Source organism: Mirounga angustirostris, unplaced genomic scaffold, assembly GCF_029215605.1.
Source record: "Mirounga angustirostris isolate CCGP_5_RB_7025 unplaced genomic scaffold, mMirAng1.0.hap1 SCAF_15, whole genome shotgun sequence".
NCBI classification, from domain to species: Eukaryota; Metazoa; Chordata; class Mammalia; order Carnivora; family Phocidae; genus Mirounga; species Mirounga angustirostris.
The window spans coordinates 62,206,309-62,220,588 of NW_026991723.1; the positions used below are offsets into that span (position 1 = coordinate 62,206,309).

At 43.3% G+C, this 14,280-nt stretch overlaps 1 protein-coding gene across 3 annotated transcripts in view; it reads left to right on the forward strand.

Annotated features, from left to right (window-relative positions):
• The first annotated feature begins 1,679 nt into the window (after positions 1–1,679).
• TGFBR1 (transforming growth factor beta receptor 1) overlaps positions 1,680–14,280 on the forward strand; it is a 53,744-nt gene continuing 41,143 nt past the window's right edge. The window contains exons 1-2 of one of the 3 annotated variants that reach the window (XM_064579946.1): positions 1,710–1,857; positions 5,867–5,946. In XM_064579946.1, coding sequence (XP_064436016.1) covers positions 5,889–5,946 — 58 coding nt within the window. In that variant the 5' untranslated portion in view covers positions 1,710–1,857; positions 5,867–5,888. Of the gene's footprint in view, positions 1,858–5,866; positions 5,947–14,280 lie in introns of all 3 variants that reach the window. The other 2 variants (XM_045882774.3, XM_045882775.3) reach the window with 2 other exon arrangements.

Here is a 14,280-nt window from a genome sequence, read left to right on the forward strand (position 1 = left end):
CAGCCAAGAGAGCACAAGAGAGCAGGCTATGCCATGTTTTTGGTAGTAGCTGCATCCCTAGGTGGGCAAGTCAGTGTATACCCACCCTCCCTTACCTGTCCAGGTAGGAGCAGATGAAGTGTCTGGAGGGAGGGCCTAGAAATAGAACTTGAAAGAGCAGGAGGGGAACCCCCAAATCTTATATCCTCTCACTGACCAGGGGATATATTATTTCCATTTTACAGATGAAGACATGGAGACTCAGAAAGGTTAATGGACTTGTTCAAATGAGGGTCCTACACGGGAGGGGAGTAGGGCAGGTCTCAGATCCCAGCTCCAACACCCCCACCCTGCCCTTTTACAGCTCGGGAGGGAAGTCCTCGCAGGTAGGTCAAGAGCTCATGGAGGAGCAGCGCTAAAGTGATTTACAAATCGATGCTAGAGGGTGATTCTGATTCCTGCTACCAAGGTTTATTTAATTCCAAGCTCAAATCACACAGAAAATAAAATTTTCTCCTTAAACGGTTCTGCGGAAAAATGTTCTCTGTTCTATGTAACAGCCTCCTCGGCTGTGTTTGTGTCTGAAGAGAGGACTAGTCTGACAGGAAGAATTACAAATCTGGAGCTCATTTTGGTGTCCCAGAGGGAAGGTGGGTGGAGCGTCTCACAGTAATTAGGAATTCAGAATGAAAACGTAGCCGAGTTTATTTGGGTTTCTAGTGACACCTCAGAATTATTGTGCAGGCGTGTCAGAGGCAAGTCAAAGTATTGACTGCTCCCCCTCCGCCAAAGGAGAAGTGCTGCGAGCTAAGAAGGGAAGTCCCACTCCTTTGGGGGTTGGGGGTGGGGACCTTCCCTTTCCCACCTGGATCAGGAAGAGGTCAGAAGGAGAGAGTGTGGAGCCCCTTTCTGGGTCTGCTCCTTGTTCCGGAGGGAGAGAGGCTATTCGGGGAGGGGAGGGGCGTGTCGGAGCTCAGGATCTGATTGAAGTCTGAGGCCAGGATTTCAGGACTTTCAGGGCCTGGAATTTGGTTGGGGTTAGACACTGACAGCGGGAGGAAACAGAAGACGTGAGTCTTATATGGAAGGCACTGAGGAAAGATTTGGGGGAAATGTTGAAAGTTGAGGCGTGGATCTGGAAAGTGGAAGTTGAAGCCTGCGTGACGATGCCGCGGATCTGGGTGAACGTGTTGGGGATTGGTGGTGCAGGGCTGTGAATGGGGGTCGGGTTGGGATTGGGGTCAGTACTAGGTCTTAGGTGCTTGGAGAAGGCTAAAGAAAAGAGCGTAGAGCGGCCACAGCCTTTTTCCGAAAGCGACTCACACCCAGACACACCCCTCGCGTAACCCTAGCCCTCCCGGGCCGAAGGCTAGGCCGGGTCGGGGCGCGCTAGACCCTGGCCCGGGCCGAAGGCTAGGCCGGGTCGGGGCGCGCTAGACCCTGACCCGACCCGGCCTCCTCCTAGCGCGGAGCGGCTCTGGCTGGGGCAGGGGTCTGGCAGCACGGCCCCTGGGGAGTCTGGGGGCGTGTCCAGAGGCCGGCGCCCGCGGCTGCGGATTGGCTGTCCAGCGGGCCTGTAGGCGGGGCTCCGGGCTGGGTCCCGCTCGGCCGCTCGCCGACAGCCGGGAGGCGGGGCCGGCGGGAGCCCGGCAGCCAATGGACGCGCAGCCCCCGAGCAGTTACAAAGGGCCGGAGCGAGGCCGCCGCGGCGGCGGGAGGTGGGGCGAAGCGAGGCTTACTGAGGCGAGGCGGCGGCCGGGCCGGACCGAGCCACAGGCGGTGGCGGCGGGACCATGGAGGCGGCGGCCGCTGCTCCGCGTCCCCGGCTGCTCCTCCTCGTGTTGGCGGCGGCGGCGACGCTGGTCCCGGGGACGACGGGTGAGCGGCGGCGCGGCAGGGCTGGCGGGCGGCTGCGGGGCGCGCGCGGGCCGGGCCCGGCCTCTGGCTCGCTCCCTCTCTTTCTCAAACATGGCGCGGGGCCGGGGGCGCAGGTGGCGGCGCCGGCCCGGGGCCGGGCTGGCCTGGCCTGGCGGCCGCCACGCAAACCACGGGCGGGGAGCGCGGGCGGGGCGTGGGCGTGTGTCCGAGCGCTGGTGGACGTGGTCTGCAGCCGGCGGCGGCCCCTGCTCCGGGTTCCCCCGGGGGAGGTGGCATCGGGCGGAGCGAGCCGAGGGCCGGGCTGCTTTCTGGGGAGCGAGGGGGCGCGGACCGAGGCCAGGGGGTGTGCGGCTGGCCGGGCCTGGCGGAGCTGGGGCGCCGTGTAGCGTTGTCTGGGCACCCCACCCGGAGCGGGAGGGTGCCCGAGGCGCCCGGGGCCCGGGGCGGGGTTGGGGTCGCCAGAGGCTTCCCGGGCGGGTTAGAAACTCTGAGCCTGTCGGGAGGTGGGAGGGGGCGACGTGTGGTGGAGACCCCCGGGTCACAGGGCCGCCCTGGCTGTGGGCGCCGGCCCGGCCCCGCCGAGAGGGGCTGCTTCTCCAGCCAGGGGTGGCTTTGGAAGGGGAGCCGCGAAGCTTTGTGTGAGAAGGAGGCACGAAGATGTGCGGAATGTTTCTTCTTTGGTGCGTCTGGGAAGTGTTGAAGTGAATCCAGTAACCAGAAGGCTACAGATTGTTTTCGTAGTAGAAACTTGAACGTTTGCTCACTCTGCGGGGTTTGGAATGTTTGAATGGGAATGACTCTGTGAATTGATCAAACGCCTTTATTTCCTCGAAGGAATATCGCTAGTGTTCCTTTACTTGAGTGAGAGTAGTTTGAGTCAGTAGTCTCTGTGTAGTTGGTTTTCAAGGGAGAATGTTTGCTCCGTTTTCCAAAATACTAAATCAGGATGGGGTACGTGGTCATGACCAATCTCCGTGGAAAGAACAGTGAAAAACTGTTAACATCCAGACTAAAATACTAGAAACTGAAATATAGATCCTTAGTGTTAGAAACTAAATTACAGTGAAAGTACATTTCTGTCTCTAAAATTGAATACCAAATGTTTTAAAACCAAAAACCTCAAGAGTGAGAGTGCCAATATCTACGTCTGTTAAGAGCTTACTATGATGTAGATGCATAAAGTACACCAAAGTACATTATCAAATGCTCATGATGAAACCTCAGGGTTAGTGGCATTTGCCCCATATATAGATGAGAAAACTGAGTTTAGAACAGGTTAAGTACTCAGTTACTAAGGACAGGAGTTAGGATTTGCGCCCCAAGTTCAGTGTTTCCAAAACCTATATATTAAAGTGTGTGTGTGTGTATACACACCTCAGTCTGGCACAACCCATATTTCTGTTCAGTCCACCAATGAGCAATTGATCTTTATTATTCATTTTTTTATTTTACCCTCACAATATGAAAATCAGGTTGGCTTCCTCCTGACTCCTAGTACATTCCTGGAGTCCCTTCATATTGGGCCTACAGTAGAGGAAACTGGATTTTTGACATTGGCCTAAGGCGTGGGGGCAAGGTAAATACGTGGACAGGTGAGAGAATCAGTAGTTATGTATCAAGCAAAAGTAACATTTCTACGCCACTCCTAACTGTAATGGCATAGTTAACTCTTTTCCACTTAGCCAGTCACACTAAGTGTTCGTGTATTCAAGTAACAGTATTAGACTTAACTGATGTATGGAACATTGCTCAGTCCCTGCTGGGGAGAAGCTTATAGACTACACTGGCATGCATACAATACACAGCTGATCCAGGTGCTATTATTCTTGTTTTTTTTTTTTTAAAGATTTTATTTATTCATTTGAGAGAGAATGAGATAGAGAGAGCATGAGAGAGGGGAGGGTCAGAGGGAGAAGCAGACTCCCTGCCGAGCAGGGAGCCCGATGCGGGAGTCGATCCCGGGACTCCAGGATCATGACCTGAGCCGAAAGCAGTCGCTTAACCAACTGAGCCACCCAGGCGCCCCAGGTGCTATTATTCTTAAGTCTAGACTACCTCAACTGGTCTGCCCACGCTTGTTTGTTATGTTGATGTTGATCTTTCATACATTCTGAAGAAGCTCACATGCACTTTTAAATTTATAATTTGGCTTCTTTTTTAAGACCTTGCAGTTGTTCCTTATTGTCTGGGTATTAGTTTTGTATTTCTCTGCCCAGCTTCTCCTCTTTCTAACATTGATTTCTCTAGGGAAATTGGTTCCCTGTCCCTAATACACAGATTCGTACCGTACCGTACCAGTATGTCTACATATATATCCCATGTGAGAATCCAGTTTCCTTTCTGCCATCATGTAAGTTTTTTCTTTGAAAACATGCCTAGAACCCAACTCTTCTTTATATCAATGCCTCTTGAATGTCTCTTCCTTTCTTTGTATGCAGCCATCAATTTAGTCCTGCCTGTTATCCCTTGAATCTAGTTGCTTTCCAGTTTCTCTCATCTAGACTTTTCTGTAGGCTACTGCCAACCTAATCTTCCTCAGCCACCCTCACAAAGGGTTTACAAGATTTTCCATTTGTATTCAGCACTTAGAGCAGCACTTGAGGCTTATGATTAGAGCCATCTCTAGTATTCAACCAAAGATCACTTCTTGCTGCTACTGTAAACCCTCAATTCCAGCAATTTCTGTTTTTCCACGGACTCCTGATTTTTTTAGCCTTTTAACTACATACTTAATTTTGCCCCTTTTGGGAGTATGAGGAGAGAAGTTCTCAGTTCTGGTTTCATGTACTGGTTTAGTTCCTAAATTCCTTATTTCCCCGAACTGTATAGCACTTAGGGTTTCAGTTTGTGTTGTTTATTTCTACCATCTTGCACTGTCATTTATCTATACTTGTGAATGTGTTATAGGTCCCCAGAGGGCAAAGGTATGTCTTTTCTTTCCTTTATGCTCTCAGAACCTAGCACTGTGTTTTATATTCTGTTCCACTTACATGTTTGTTGATTAAATGAATTCCATTTGAGCATTCCTTTAGTATTTCTACTGTTTTATATAAGTACAGTTTATGCAATATTAATTGACAATTCTGTGTATATAATATGGGAAAATTGTGTAATGTGATGAAAAAAGCAGTTGGTTATTAGATTTGGTTATTAGTCCCAACCTCACTTCTAGTTATGCAGAAAATCTAGATGGTACCTACTTTTCCTAATTCATGAGATCTTGAAGACCAAATGAGAAAGATGTACTGGAGTTTGAGATTGCTATTTTGTATTGATAGTAATAGGTAGGACTGAATGTTCGTCCAGCAATTTCCACTGGACCACGTGTGTTTTGATTGATCAGATATCCTTTCTGATCGTTTGGTACCATTGTGGAGCCAGTGGTTAAATATTTTAATATCACCCCTACAGAGAGACATCAGCATTCAAAAAGGGACATGATTAATGTAGGCTGATGTGATTGGGGGAGGCTTTCTAGACACTTTAGGACTTAAGCTGACTTTGAAGGGTAGCTCGAATTTAAATAGGCAGAGAGGGGGGATTTGATGAGTGGTAAGGCTGTCCTGGGGCCTACTCTAGGGCAGAACCAAAACTTATTGACTGGATGGCAAGTTCCTCTTTAGAGTTAAGTTCATTATTCTACACTGTGGAGTTTGGATTGGATGTATTACCCACTATTTCTTTCCCCCAATTCTGAAAACTCTGCAATATGTGACTGGAAACAAAATAAAAAGGTAATCTAAGTGGGATGAATAAGGGAAGATAATATTATGGGCTGCCCACCAGGGGTAGGCATTCGATTGGTGAAAGTTCTAAGTCACTTCAGTTGACAAGGGAAAAAAATGACATCAGAGGTTAGGTGAATTTCTCAGGGTCAGGCAGAACTAAGACAAGAATTTAGATTATCTCATTCCAAATCTGTGCTTTAAAGAATATGAAGGACTTGGAGGGGGGGAGGGCAGGGTTAATGGAGTGACTTACCTAAGTGAAGTTATCTTGAATTTCACAGAACTTATGAAAAGTGACTTCTGATGGACTGTGGACGCGGAGAGGTGGTGGTGGTGGTGGTTGAAAGGTCCTCAAGAGAAGGTCAATATCATTTTTATATTGTTGATAAAAAGCCCAGGTGTAGAGCTTATTGACTGAGAAGAGTAGGCTTTAGTAGTTTAAAAGATGGTGAAACTGTTTGGGGTTTAATTAAAATGGATGTAATTGAAAGGCCTTGCAGTTACATGGTCTAGTTTTAGAATTTTAGATGCTCTCCTTAGTTATTGAAATTAAATAGGGAACTGACATGATCAAAGTAATCAAGAGGGAGATAAATCTGTTCCTCTGGGGAGGGCTGCTTATATGGAGAAGACCTTTGCTGAAAGGTTCTTCTAAGCCTGTTGAAACAGTTAATCTGAACTCAGCACCATCCTGGTAGTACCTTTGTAGTGCATCAAATATGTTCATTTCTAATGACCTGGGTTTTGAAAATGCCATTATTTTATGGATGGCCCTTTTGAAATGTGAGAACATGTCTCTTCAAACCACAGAGCCCTCTGCACATGTCAACAAACTGCCTGCCTTTTGCTGTTCTTTCTCGGTCGTGGCTTACGTGATGCAAGTTCTCTGAACAGATGGACTGTGCTTTATTATCATGTGATTGGGTCACATCTTTGCTTCCTGCTTCTGGAATTGAGGGCAGATGCTGGCATGTTTCTCAGGGGTTTGCATGCTTTGTCCCATAGAATTGGCTTGAGAAAACTTTCGGAATTTTCTTTAAAATTATGGTCTATCTTGACCCAGCCTAACTCCAATACTTAGGATAATTAATGCCTTTCTTAACTGAGTTTCCTCAATATCAAATCCAAGCATTATTTATAAACTTTAAGATTTGTTGCTACTTTGAAATAGATCCAGTATTAGCTGTACAGTTTTGGCCCAGATAACGCAGGTAGGTTTCTTATGGTTACCTTTTTTTGATATGGACTTATGATTGGTTGATTTGTAGGCTTTTTGCCTTAGAAAAACACTTTCTCAAACACTATGAAGAGTGAGAGTGGAGTAAGTCTGGATTCAATTTGTATGGATCCAGTTTTATAGATCAGATCTGGCCTTTTGTAAAGCTACTCTCTTATTTTGGCATTCCAAGAGAATACACATTATAAAGAATGATTTCTAACTTAAAAAAAATATGACTTGGAGGGGATACACACAAGTTGCTTTGACATTTCTTGAAGATTCAGTGGTCCATGTACCATTTTATCAATCTGAAAAGAATATATTATAAGAATATGCCAGGGGCGCTTGGGTGGCTCAGTGGTTTAAGCCTCGACTCTTGGTTTGGGCTCAGGTCATGATGTCCGGGTCGTGAGATGGAACAGGAGTGCCGTGTAGGGCTCCACACTCGGTGCGGAGTCTGCTTGGGATTCTCTCTCCCTCCCCCTCTGCCACTACCCCTGCTTCGTGTTATTTAAAAATAAATAAATAAATAAATAAATAATAATAAATAATAAATAAATAAACAAACAATTCATTCTTAAAAAAAAAAAAAGGAATGTGCCAGGATTCTATCTGCCTTGTGTCATTTAATTCTCATAACCAACCCTGGATGGTAGTTGTATAATAGCACAAAATCTTCTTATGTACCAGTTCATTTCCAAAAGATTTTTTAAAAGATGTATGTATTTTAGGGAGAGAGAGCATGTGAGAGAGCACAAGCAGGAGGGGCAGAGGGGGAGAGAGAGAGAATCCCAAGCAGAATCCTCACTGAGCGTGGAGCCCATTGTGGGGCTCCATCTCATGACCTGGATGCAGATCACGACCTGAACTGAAACCAAGAGTTGATTCTCAACTGACTGCATCACCCAGGTGCCCCATTCCAAAAGATTTTTTTAAAGTCCATTTGTTACTAGGTCCAGGTGACCAGTGCTCAAGAGGTAACTGTAGGTTTGATGACATTGGTTCCAACCCAAGATTCTTTTCAGCTCTCTTAGATGTTATCCAAAGACGTTAATATTCTTTCATCTTTTAATCATAAATATATTTATTAAAAAAGACACTGCTTCAGATAGAATAGAGGTCTGTAGACTAACAGTAGTGTAACCACCAAGGTTCAAATGATTGTGCTTGGGTAGGCAGAGTTAACAGGATTTTTGCTCAGATTGGAACCTAGTTTGTTATCTATGAAAGTTTGTAAAAAGAAGAGCTCCTGTGTTTCCATTTTACAGACCAGGAAACTGAGGTCATGATGTTAATAAATGGTGGAACTTGCACTTGAGCATTTCAGAGGGTGTACTCTTTCCTGTACGTCATGCTACTTTCATATACAGTAAATACCTTGTTTTGGTCACCATCAGGAAGGATTTTTCTTCTTTTTTTTTTTTTTTTTAACCATGAGAATTTGCTTCAGCTTGTCTTAATTATAGTTTGCCTCTTCACAACTGCAAGTTACTCAGATGCTTGCAGTCTTTGGATTATATTTTTAGGTAATTTGAATCTCTCTGATGAGTCTAATGATAGTTGATCACTCACTGTTTATATTGATTTATATATTTTCATAGCAAACTCTTTGCTTTTCAAAGTAACATGAGCTCAGACCTGAAAGTAGCTGAAAATTTGAATTGAGAAAAGAAAAAAGCTATCACTGTCCATCATGAACACTTTGGCTTGTTCGACCCCCCATGCATTTTTTTAATATGATAAAACCATTTTTTAATCATTCTGTCTCTTTCAGTAGTTTATCAAAGCTAATAAAAGTGGGTTTTTTTTTTAAGATTTTATTTATTTACTTGAGAGCGAGGAAGTGAGAGAGAGCGAGTGAGCGCACAAATGGTAGGGAGCGGCAGAAGGAGAGGGAGAGAGACAAGTAGACTCCCCTCTGAGCAGGGAGTCCGATGCGGGGCTTCACCCCAGGACCTCGGGATCATGACCTGAGCTGAAGACAGACACTTAACTCACTGAGCCACCCAGGCACACCCTGCTAATAAAAGTGTTTTTAAGGGGTGCCTGGGTGGCTCAGTTGATTAAGCATCTGCTTTCAGCTCAGGTCATGATCCTGGAGTCCTGGATCGAGCCCCATGTCGGGTTCCCTGCTCAGTGGGGAGCCTGCTTCTCCCCCTGCCCCTCACCTTGCTCATGCTCTCTCCCTCTCAAATAAATAAATAAATAAATAAAATCTTCTAAAAAAAGTGTTTTTAAGTTGGCAAAGAGCTTCAGCTTTGTAGAAGAAATAGCTCACTTAATCTTAATGAATATTTAGTAATGACCAACACAGTGGGAAGTAGAGAAAGAGGCTGACTTGCTTTCAAGAAATAGGATGCTTGGGAAATATGATAAATACAGATTCAATAATAGCAACCACAGGCACTGCTTTATAGAAGTGGTGGGAATTGATCTCCTGCCTTGTGGGATGGTTAGAGTTTAGAGTGGATGAGGGGCAGAGAGAAAGCTCTCCTAGGCAGGGGAAGATGATGCATATGGAGAAGGAGCATGCTAAGTTTCAAGAATATTAAGGGGGAGGAATAGAAGTTCGTGATGTAAAGGGTGGCTTCAGAGAATTATGGGACTTGGAAATCAGGTGAATGGTTCTGATGTGCAAAATCAATGTCTGAGTGCACCACACAGGAAATGGAGCCGGGTGACTACCTAGGAGATTTTGGAGTTTGATGATGGCATTGGGAGAGGGAAGGGTGGCTCTATGACATTTCAAAGAAATCGGAGGAGCTGGTAGTAGGGCTTTTGCATGGCTGTCACTTTGCCTCCATACCTGCACAGCCTCCTCCCTCACCTCTTCCATATCTTTGCTCAAATGTTACCTTTTTCTCAATGAGGCTTACCCTGACCACCCTTTTTAAAATTGCCATTATCTTACTCTGCTTTTTCTTTTTTGTAACATTTACTACCTTCTGAAATCCTTTATTTACTTACCCATATTTACTTATTTTACTATGTCTGTTGTCTCCTTCTTCCTACTAGAATATAAGCTCTATGACAATGGATATTTTTGTTTTGTTCACCAGTGTAAAGTGCATAGAAAGTACCTGGTGCATCATAGGCTCTCAGTAAATGTTTGTTGAATGGCAGTAGGTTTTAGTTGTAGAAAGTTGAAGTACAAAAATTAAGGACTGCATGAAATCAAAAAAGAATGACCAGGATTTTTACACCGGATAATGCCTTTAACTAGTAATAAATTAGCTGAAAGAAAGATTGAGGGGAAATGAAATCTGGCTTGAACATGTTGAGTTTGAGGTATAGGTAGCATAGCCAAGGGGAGTAGGCAGCAAAGATGTTAGACTGGAACATGGTTGGAAATGGGAGAGAATCTTAGGCAAAGAGGCAATTGTCAACATTTGCCTTCCACCTCATTCTCACTCTCTTTTTAATTCTGGTGCCCTAAAAAGCCACCTTAACTCCTAGCTTAGATCTGGGGCCTTGCTCCATTCACTGAGATACTCTTCTGTCCTGAGTTACAGATCCATGCTTTGTTCCCTTTACCCCCTACAACACCAAAGAAGTATGTATTCAGAATTATTTGGGATCTTCTGTTTGTACTGACATTAGCCTTCAGGCTCTCTTTTGACCTTTGGGAATCTGCTCTGGTTCCTGGATGAGGTAGAAGAGAGGCCAACATAACAGGTTCTCAACCTCCCTAGCATTCATAGCTTTGAGATGAGCACTATTTTGTAACTTTCTCATATGGGAAAAATTTATTCACTGATTGGCTTGTGTACTCTGGCTGTTTTCCAGAAAAGGATTTAGGAAACTTGAAATAAAAACATATGCAATAAAACCAGAACTAATGATCAGAAAGATAAGAACCAATAAATAAAAGGGGAAAAGAAAGAACAATTATCCATAACTTTTAGCTGAGGAAAGCTTTTGTAGTTGAACACAATAGTCAGCTCTGAGTTTTCTAGCAGTGAGAGCAATAAGGGAACCTGATAGTTTGCATCTCGTTGTCTATTACTGAGCATTTATGGGACGCTGCCACCTTCCTTAATAATAAGGAGCCCCAGACACAAAGATGCAATGCAGGGAGAATCTCTAAGTGGTAAGGGGTTGCTGGACCTCAGCCCTGATTCTCGTTCTCACTTTTCCTCTTCAACATGTATTGAGGAGCATGCTACCATTTTTCTTCTTCATGCAAACGCTGTGATCCAAGTATGGACACACTAGTCTTACCCTAATGCCAGTGGAACAGCTGATGTAAGGCTGCAGCGTTTAAGTCAAGCTTTGCTAAAAGCTGGAGGATAATGAATAGAGAAAGCAACATGAAACTGTTCAAGCTGGCTTACGAAAACATTTTCCTCATGTCCTTATCTTTTGGCCTGTCTCCATTTGGCAGACATCATCTGAGTGCTGCCACCAGAAGTGAATAGAGCCAGGCATTTATCTTTCTTCAAACAGGGCCAAAACAGCAAGGTCCAGAGAGTGTCTTCACTTGGGTTTCCTGTTTGAAGAGCTGCCTCCTTTCTGGGTGATGGATGTTGGGAACGATGACTTCCTTTTGGAGAGACCACACTTACTCAGAGAGTGTGTCCCTACACATGTAGGTTGCATGGTAACCCCAATATTCATATCAAAGATACCCATGTATGTCACCATGAAGGATATTCTTTGATTAGAGACATGCCGATTTCATTGGAAAAACAAGTTTCTTCCTGCTCTTGAGCAGAATCAATTATAGAAGTCTTTGTAAAAGGGGCATGGGAATCAAGTGAAGAGTTTGGGTTTATCACTCTCCATGACTTGAGTAGATTCACTTTCCTTTCTTATTCTGCAGTTCCAGTGTTTCCTTATTCTAATCAATAGGGCTGCCAGTGTTTCCTTGTTCTAAGCAATAGGGCTGAACCTCCTTATTTTTGTTCATTTGCTTCAGGATAACCATTCCATCCAGATTTCCTAGGTGTGAACCTCACTGATTACATAATAGTGTGTATTTATAGTTCTAGGACACCTTGTGCGGGCATCCTGTTACATTTCTACAATATAAGATCTTTAAATATGCATTGAAATACAAATAGCTCCCATGGAAAAAAGCAAAAACAAGTGGCTTTTTCTTTTAGAGGTGAGAACTAATATATATTTGAGAGTAACGAAAATGGAGGAGATAGTTAAGCATGAAGAGGAATGTAAAGATAGAAAGTCACTAACTATGGCTTTTCATTTATACAAACACGACAATATATGTATGGTCTTTGTTCTTTATTTTTTCCTTGATGTATTCATTCCCAAATGAACCATAATGTGCTCTAATTGAGTCTCTTTGTTTAGCACATGGCTGTTGATTTGAGTACTTTCTCCGATTGAAAAACTGACATTTTAATTTTGTTATTCAATGTGCAACAGATTTAGATAAAAACACCAAGATTGTGTATTGTAGATTTTCTTCAACAATAATTATATGTAATTATTTTACCAAAATAAACAAGTTAAAGTAGTTTTAGCTGTTTTATCTCATTTTACGTTCGGAAAAAAAATTACAAATCAGGGACTAGAGTTTGCTTGTGTTTCTCAGTGAGCAAAGATAATTTCTGTTTGCTGGTTCTAGCCAGTTCCACCAAAGCAGTACAAAATTGATGCTAGTAAAAAGTACTGAAAATGTGAAGGGGAAGTGCAACTGGAAATAGGTCAGAGTGGCTACGTGCTACTAAAAAAAATTGGTAGTATTCATGAATGTGGTATCTCAAAAATTTTAAGGGACCTGTGAAGATTAAATGAGATTATAGCGTACTTCCTGCCACGTAGAAAACACAAAGTAAATGACAGTTATTAAGAAAATTGTTTTTCATAGAAACATAGAGTTTCTAGGCTTCTAGAAAGGATCATAACTAAGGGGATCAGGATTATCATTTTGTCTCACTTTATTTTACAGATGAGGAAACTGGGGCTTAGAAGGTAGGTGGTATTTCAGGATAATCAGGATAATTTCAGGATAATAATTCAGCTAATGACTAAACAGGAATCCAGCATCTTCCTCACTTAGAACTTCACTTAGCATCCCTTTTCCTTCCCAAGTCTCCAATAGGGAGAATGATTTTTTTTTAATTTCCTAAATTTATGGAAGATCTCTTTAAATGCTGTCAAATCAGACCCTCAACAGATGGATACATAGATGGATAAATAATGATAAAAATCAATATAGCAAAATAGTAACAACTACAGAATTTAGGTGGTGGGTATATAGGTGTTCAGAAAAACTGAATGTTTGAAAATCTTGATAATAAAAAGTTGGTGGAGGATAATTGAAAAACATTATAATATCTCCTAATCCCAGATGTGTGTCTGTCACTGATCTCTCTAAATATAGACAAACCAGCAGTACTTGCTATAGCCAAAGGAAATAAAACAACCAGGGTCCAGCACCTCTGGGATATACATTCTAGGCCCTTTTTTTGACATTCTTCAAGGATTGAGAACCACAGATCTGTCATGACTTTTTCTTTCTCCTTTTTTTTTTTTTCTTTTTTACAAAGGATAGTTGTGCATTGCAAATTTGAAATTCCCTAATCACCAACAAACAAGCCAATTAACACAGTTATCACTGTAGATCACTTTCCTGTGAACAAATGCTCTATTTTTTTTCCCTTCACCTTTCCCATGGTAAATTTTAACTTTATTTATAATGCATTTATAAGCTTGGGTCTCTCTGCCCTCATGTAGTCTTTCTTTCAAGATCACAATTGTTTCTTCCACTTAATTCTTTAAAAAAAAAAACCAAAAAACCAAAAAACAGGGCTGCCTGGGTGGCTCAGTTGGTTAAGCAACTGCCTTCGGCTCAGGTCATGATCCCAGGGTCTTGGGATCAAGCCCCGCATCAGGCTCCCTGCTCGGCGGGAGGCCTGCTTCTTCCTCTCCCACTCCCCCTGCTTGTGTTCCCTCTCTCACTATGTCTCTCTCTGTCAAATAAATAAATAAAATCCTAAAAACAAAACAAAACAAAAAAACATGGTCACATATTCTTTTAGCTAGGGACGTTCTTTTCTCATTGATCATTTAAGTTTTGTCAGTTCTAGCCTTCCCTTGCCTTATGATGGGAAAAGGGGAAGGAGGGAGGAGTTTCAATAAATTTGAATTTGGGAGTCAGGCAAAAACCGTAGGGGATAGTCTTCAAGGAGCAACAGACTCAGAATTAGCTGGGCATTGCAAACAGATGGTATACTCTAAGGAAATAGCTGTTCTAAGCAGTTGGGTGTTTGCATCTAATTTAGCTTAGAGATCCTGGAACTGGAGAAAAAGTCTCATGGAGCAAATGGGTACAATCACCTATGAACCATTCTAAACCATAGCTAGGGCCTAGTAATTATTGACTTCTATATAGATGTCATCAATTCTATATATATGCTGCATAATTCTATACAGCATAATTCTATGTTGTTATCTTCAATTCTCTGAAGACTAAATAACATCAAGCCCTGGCAGACCCTTATCTTTTTA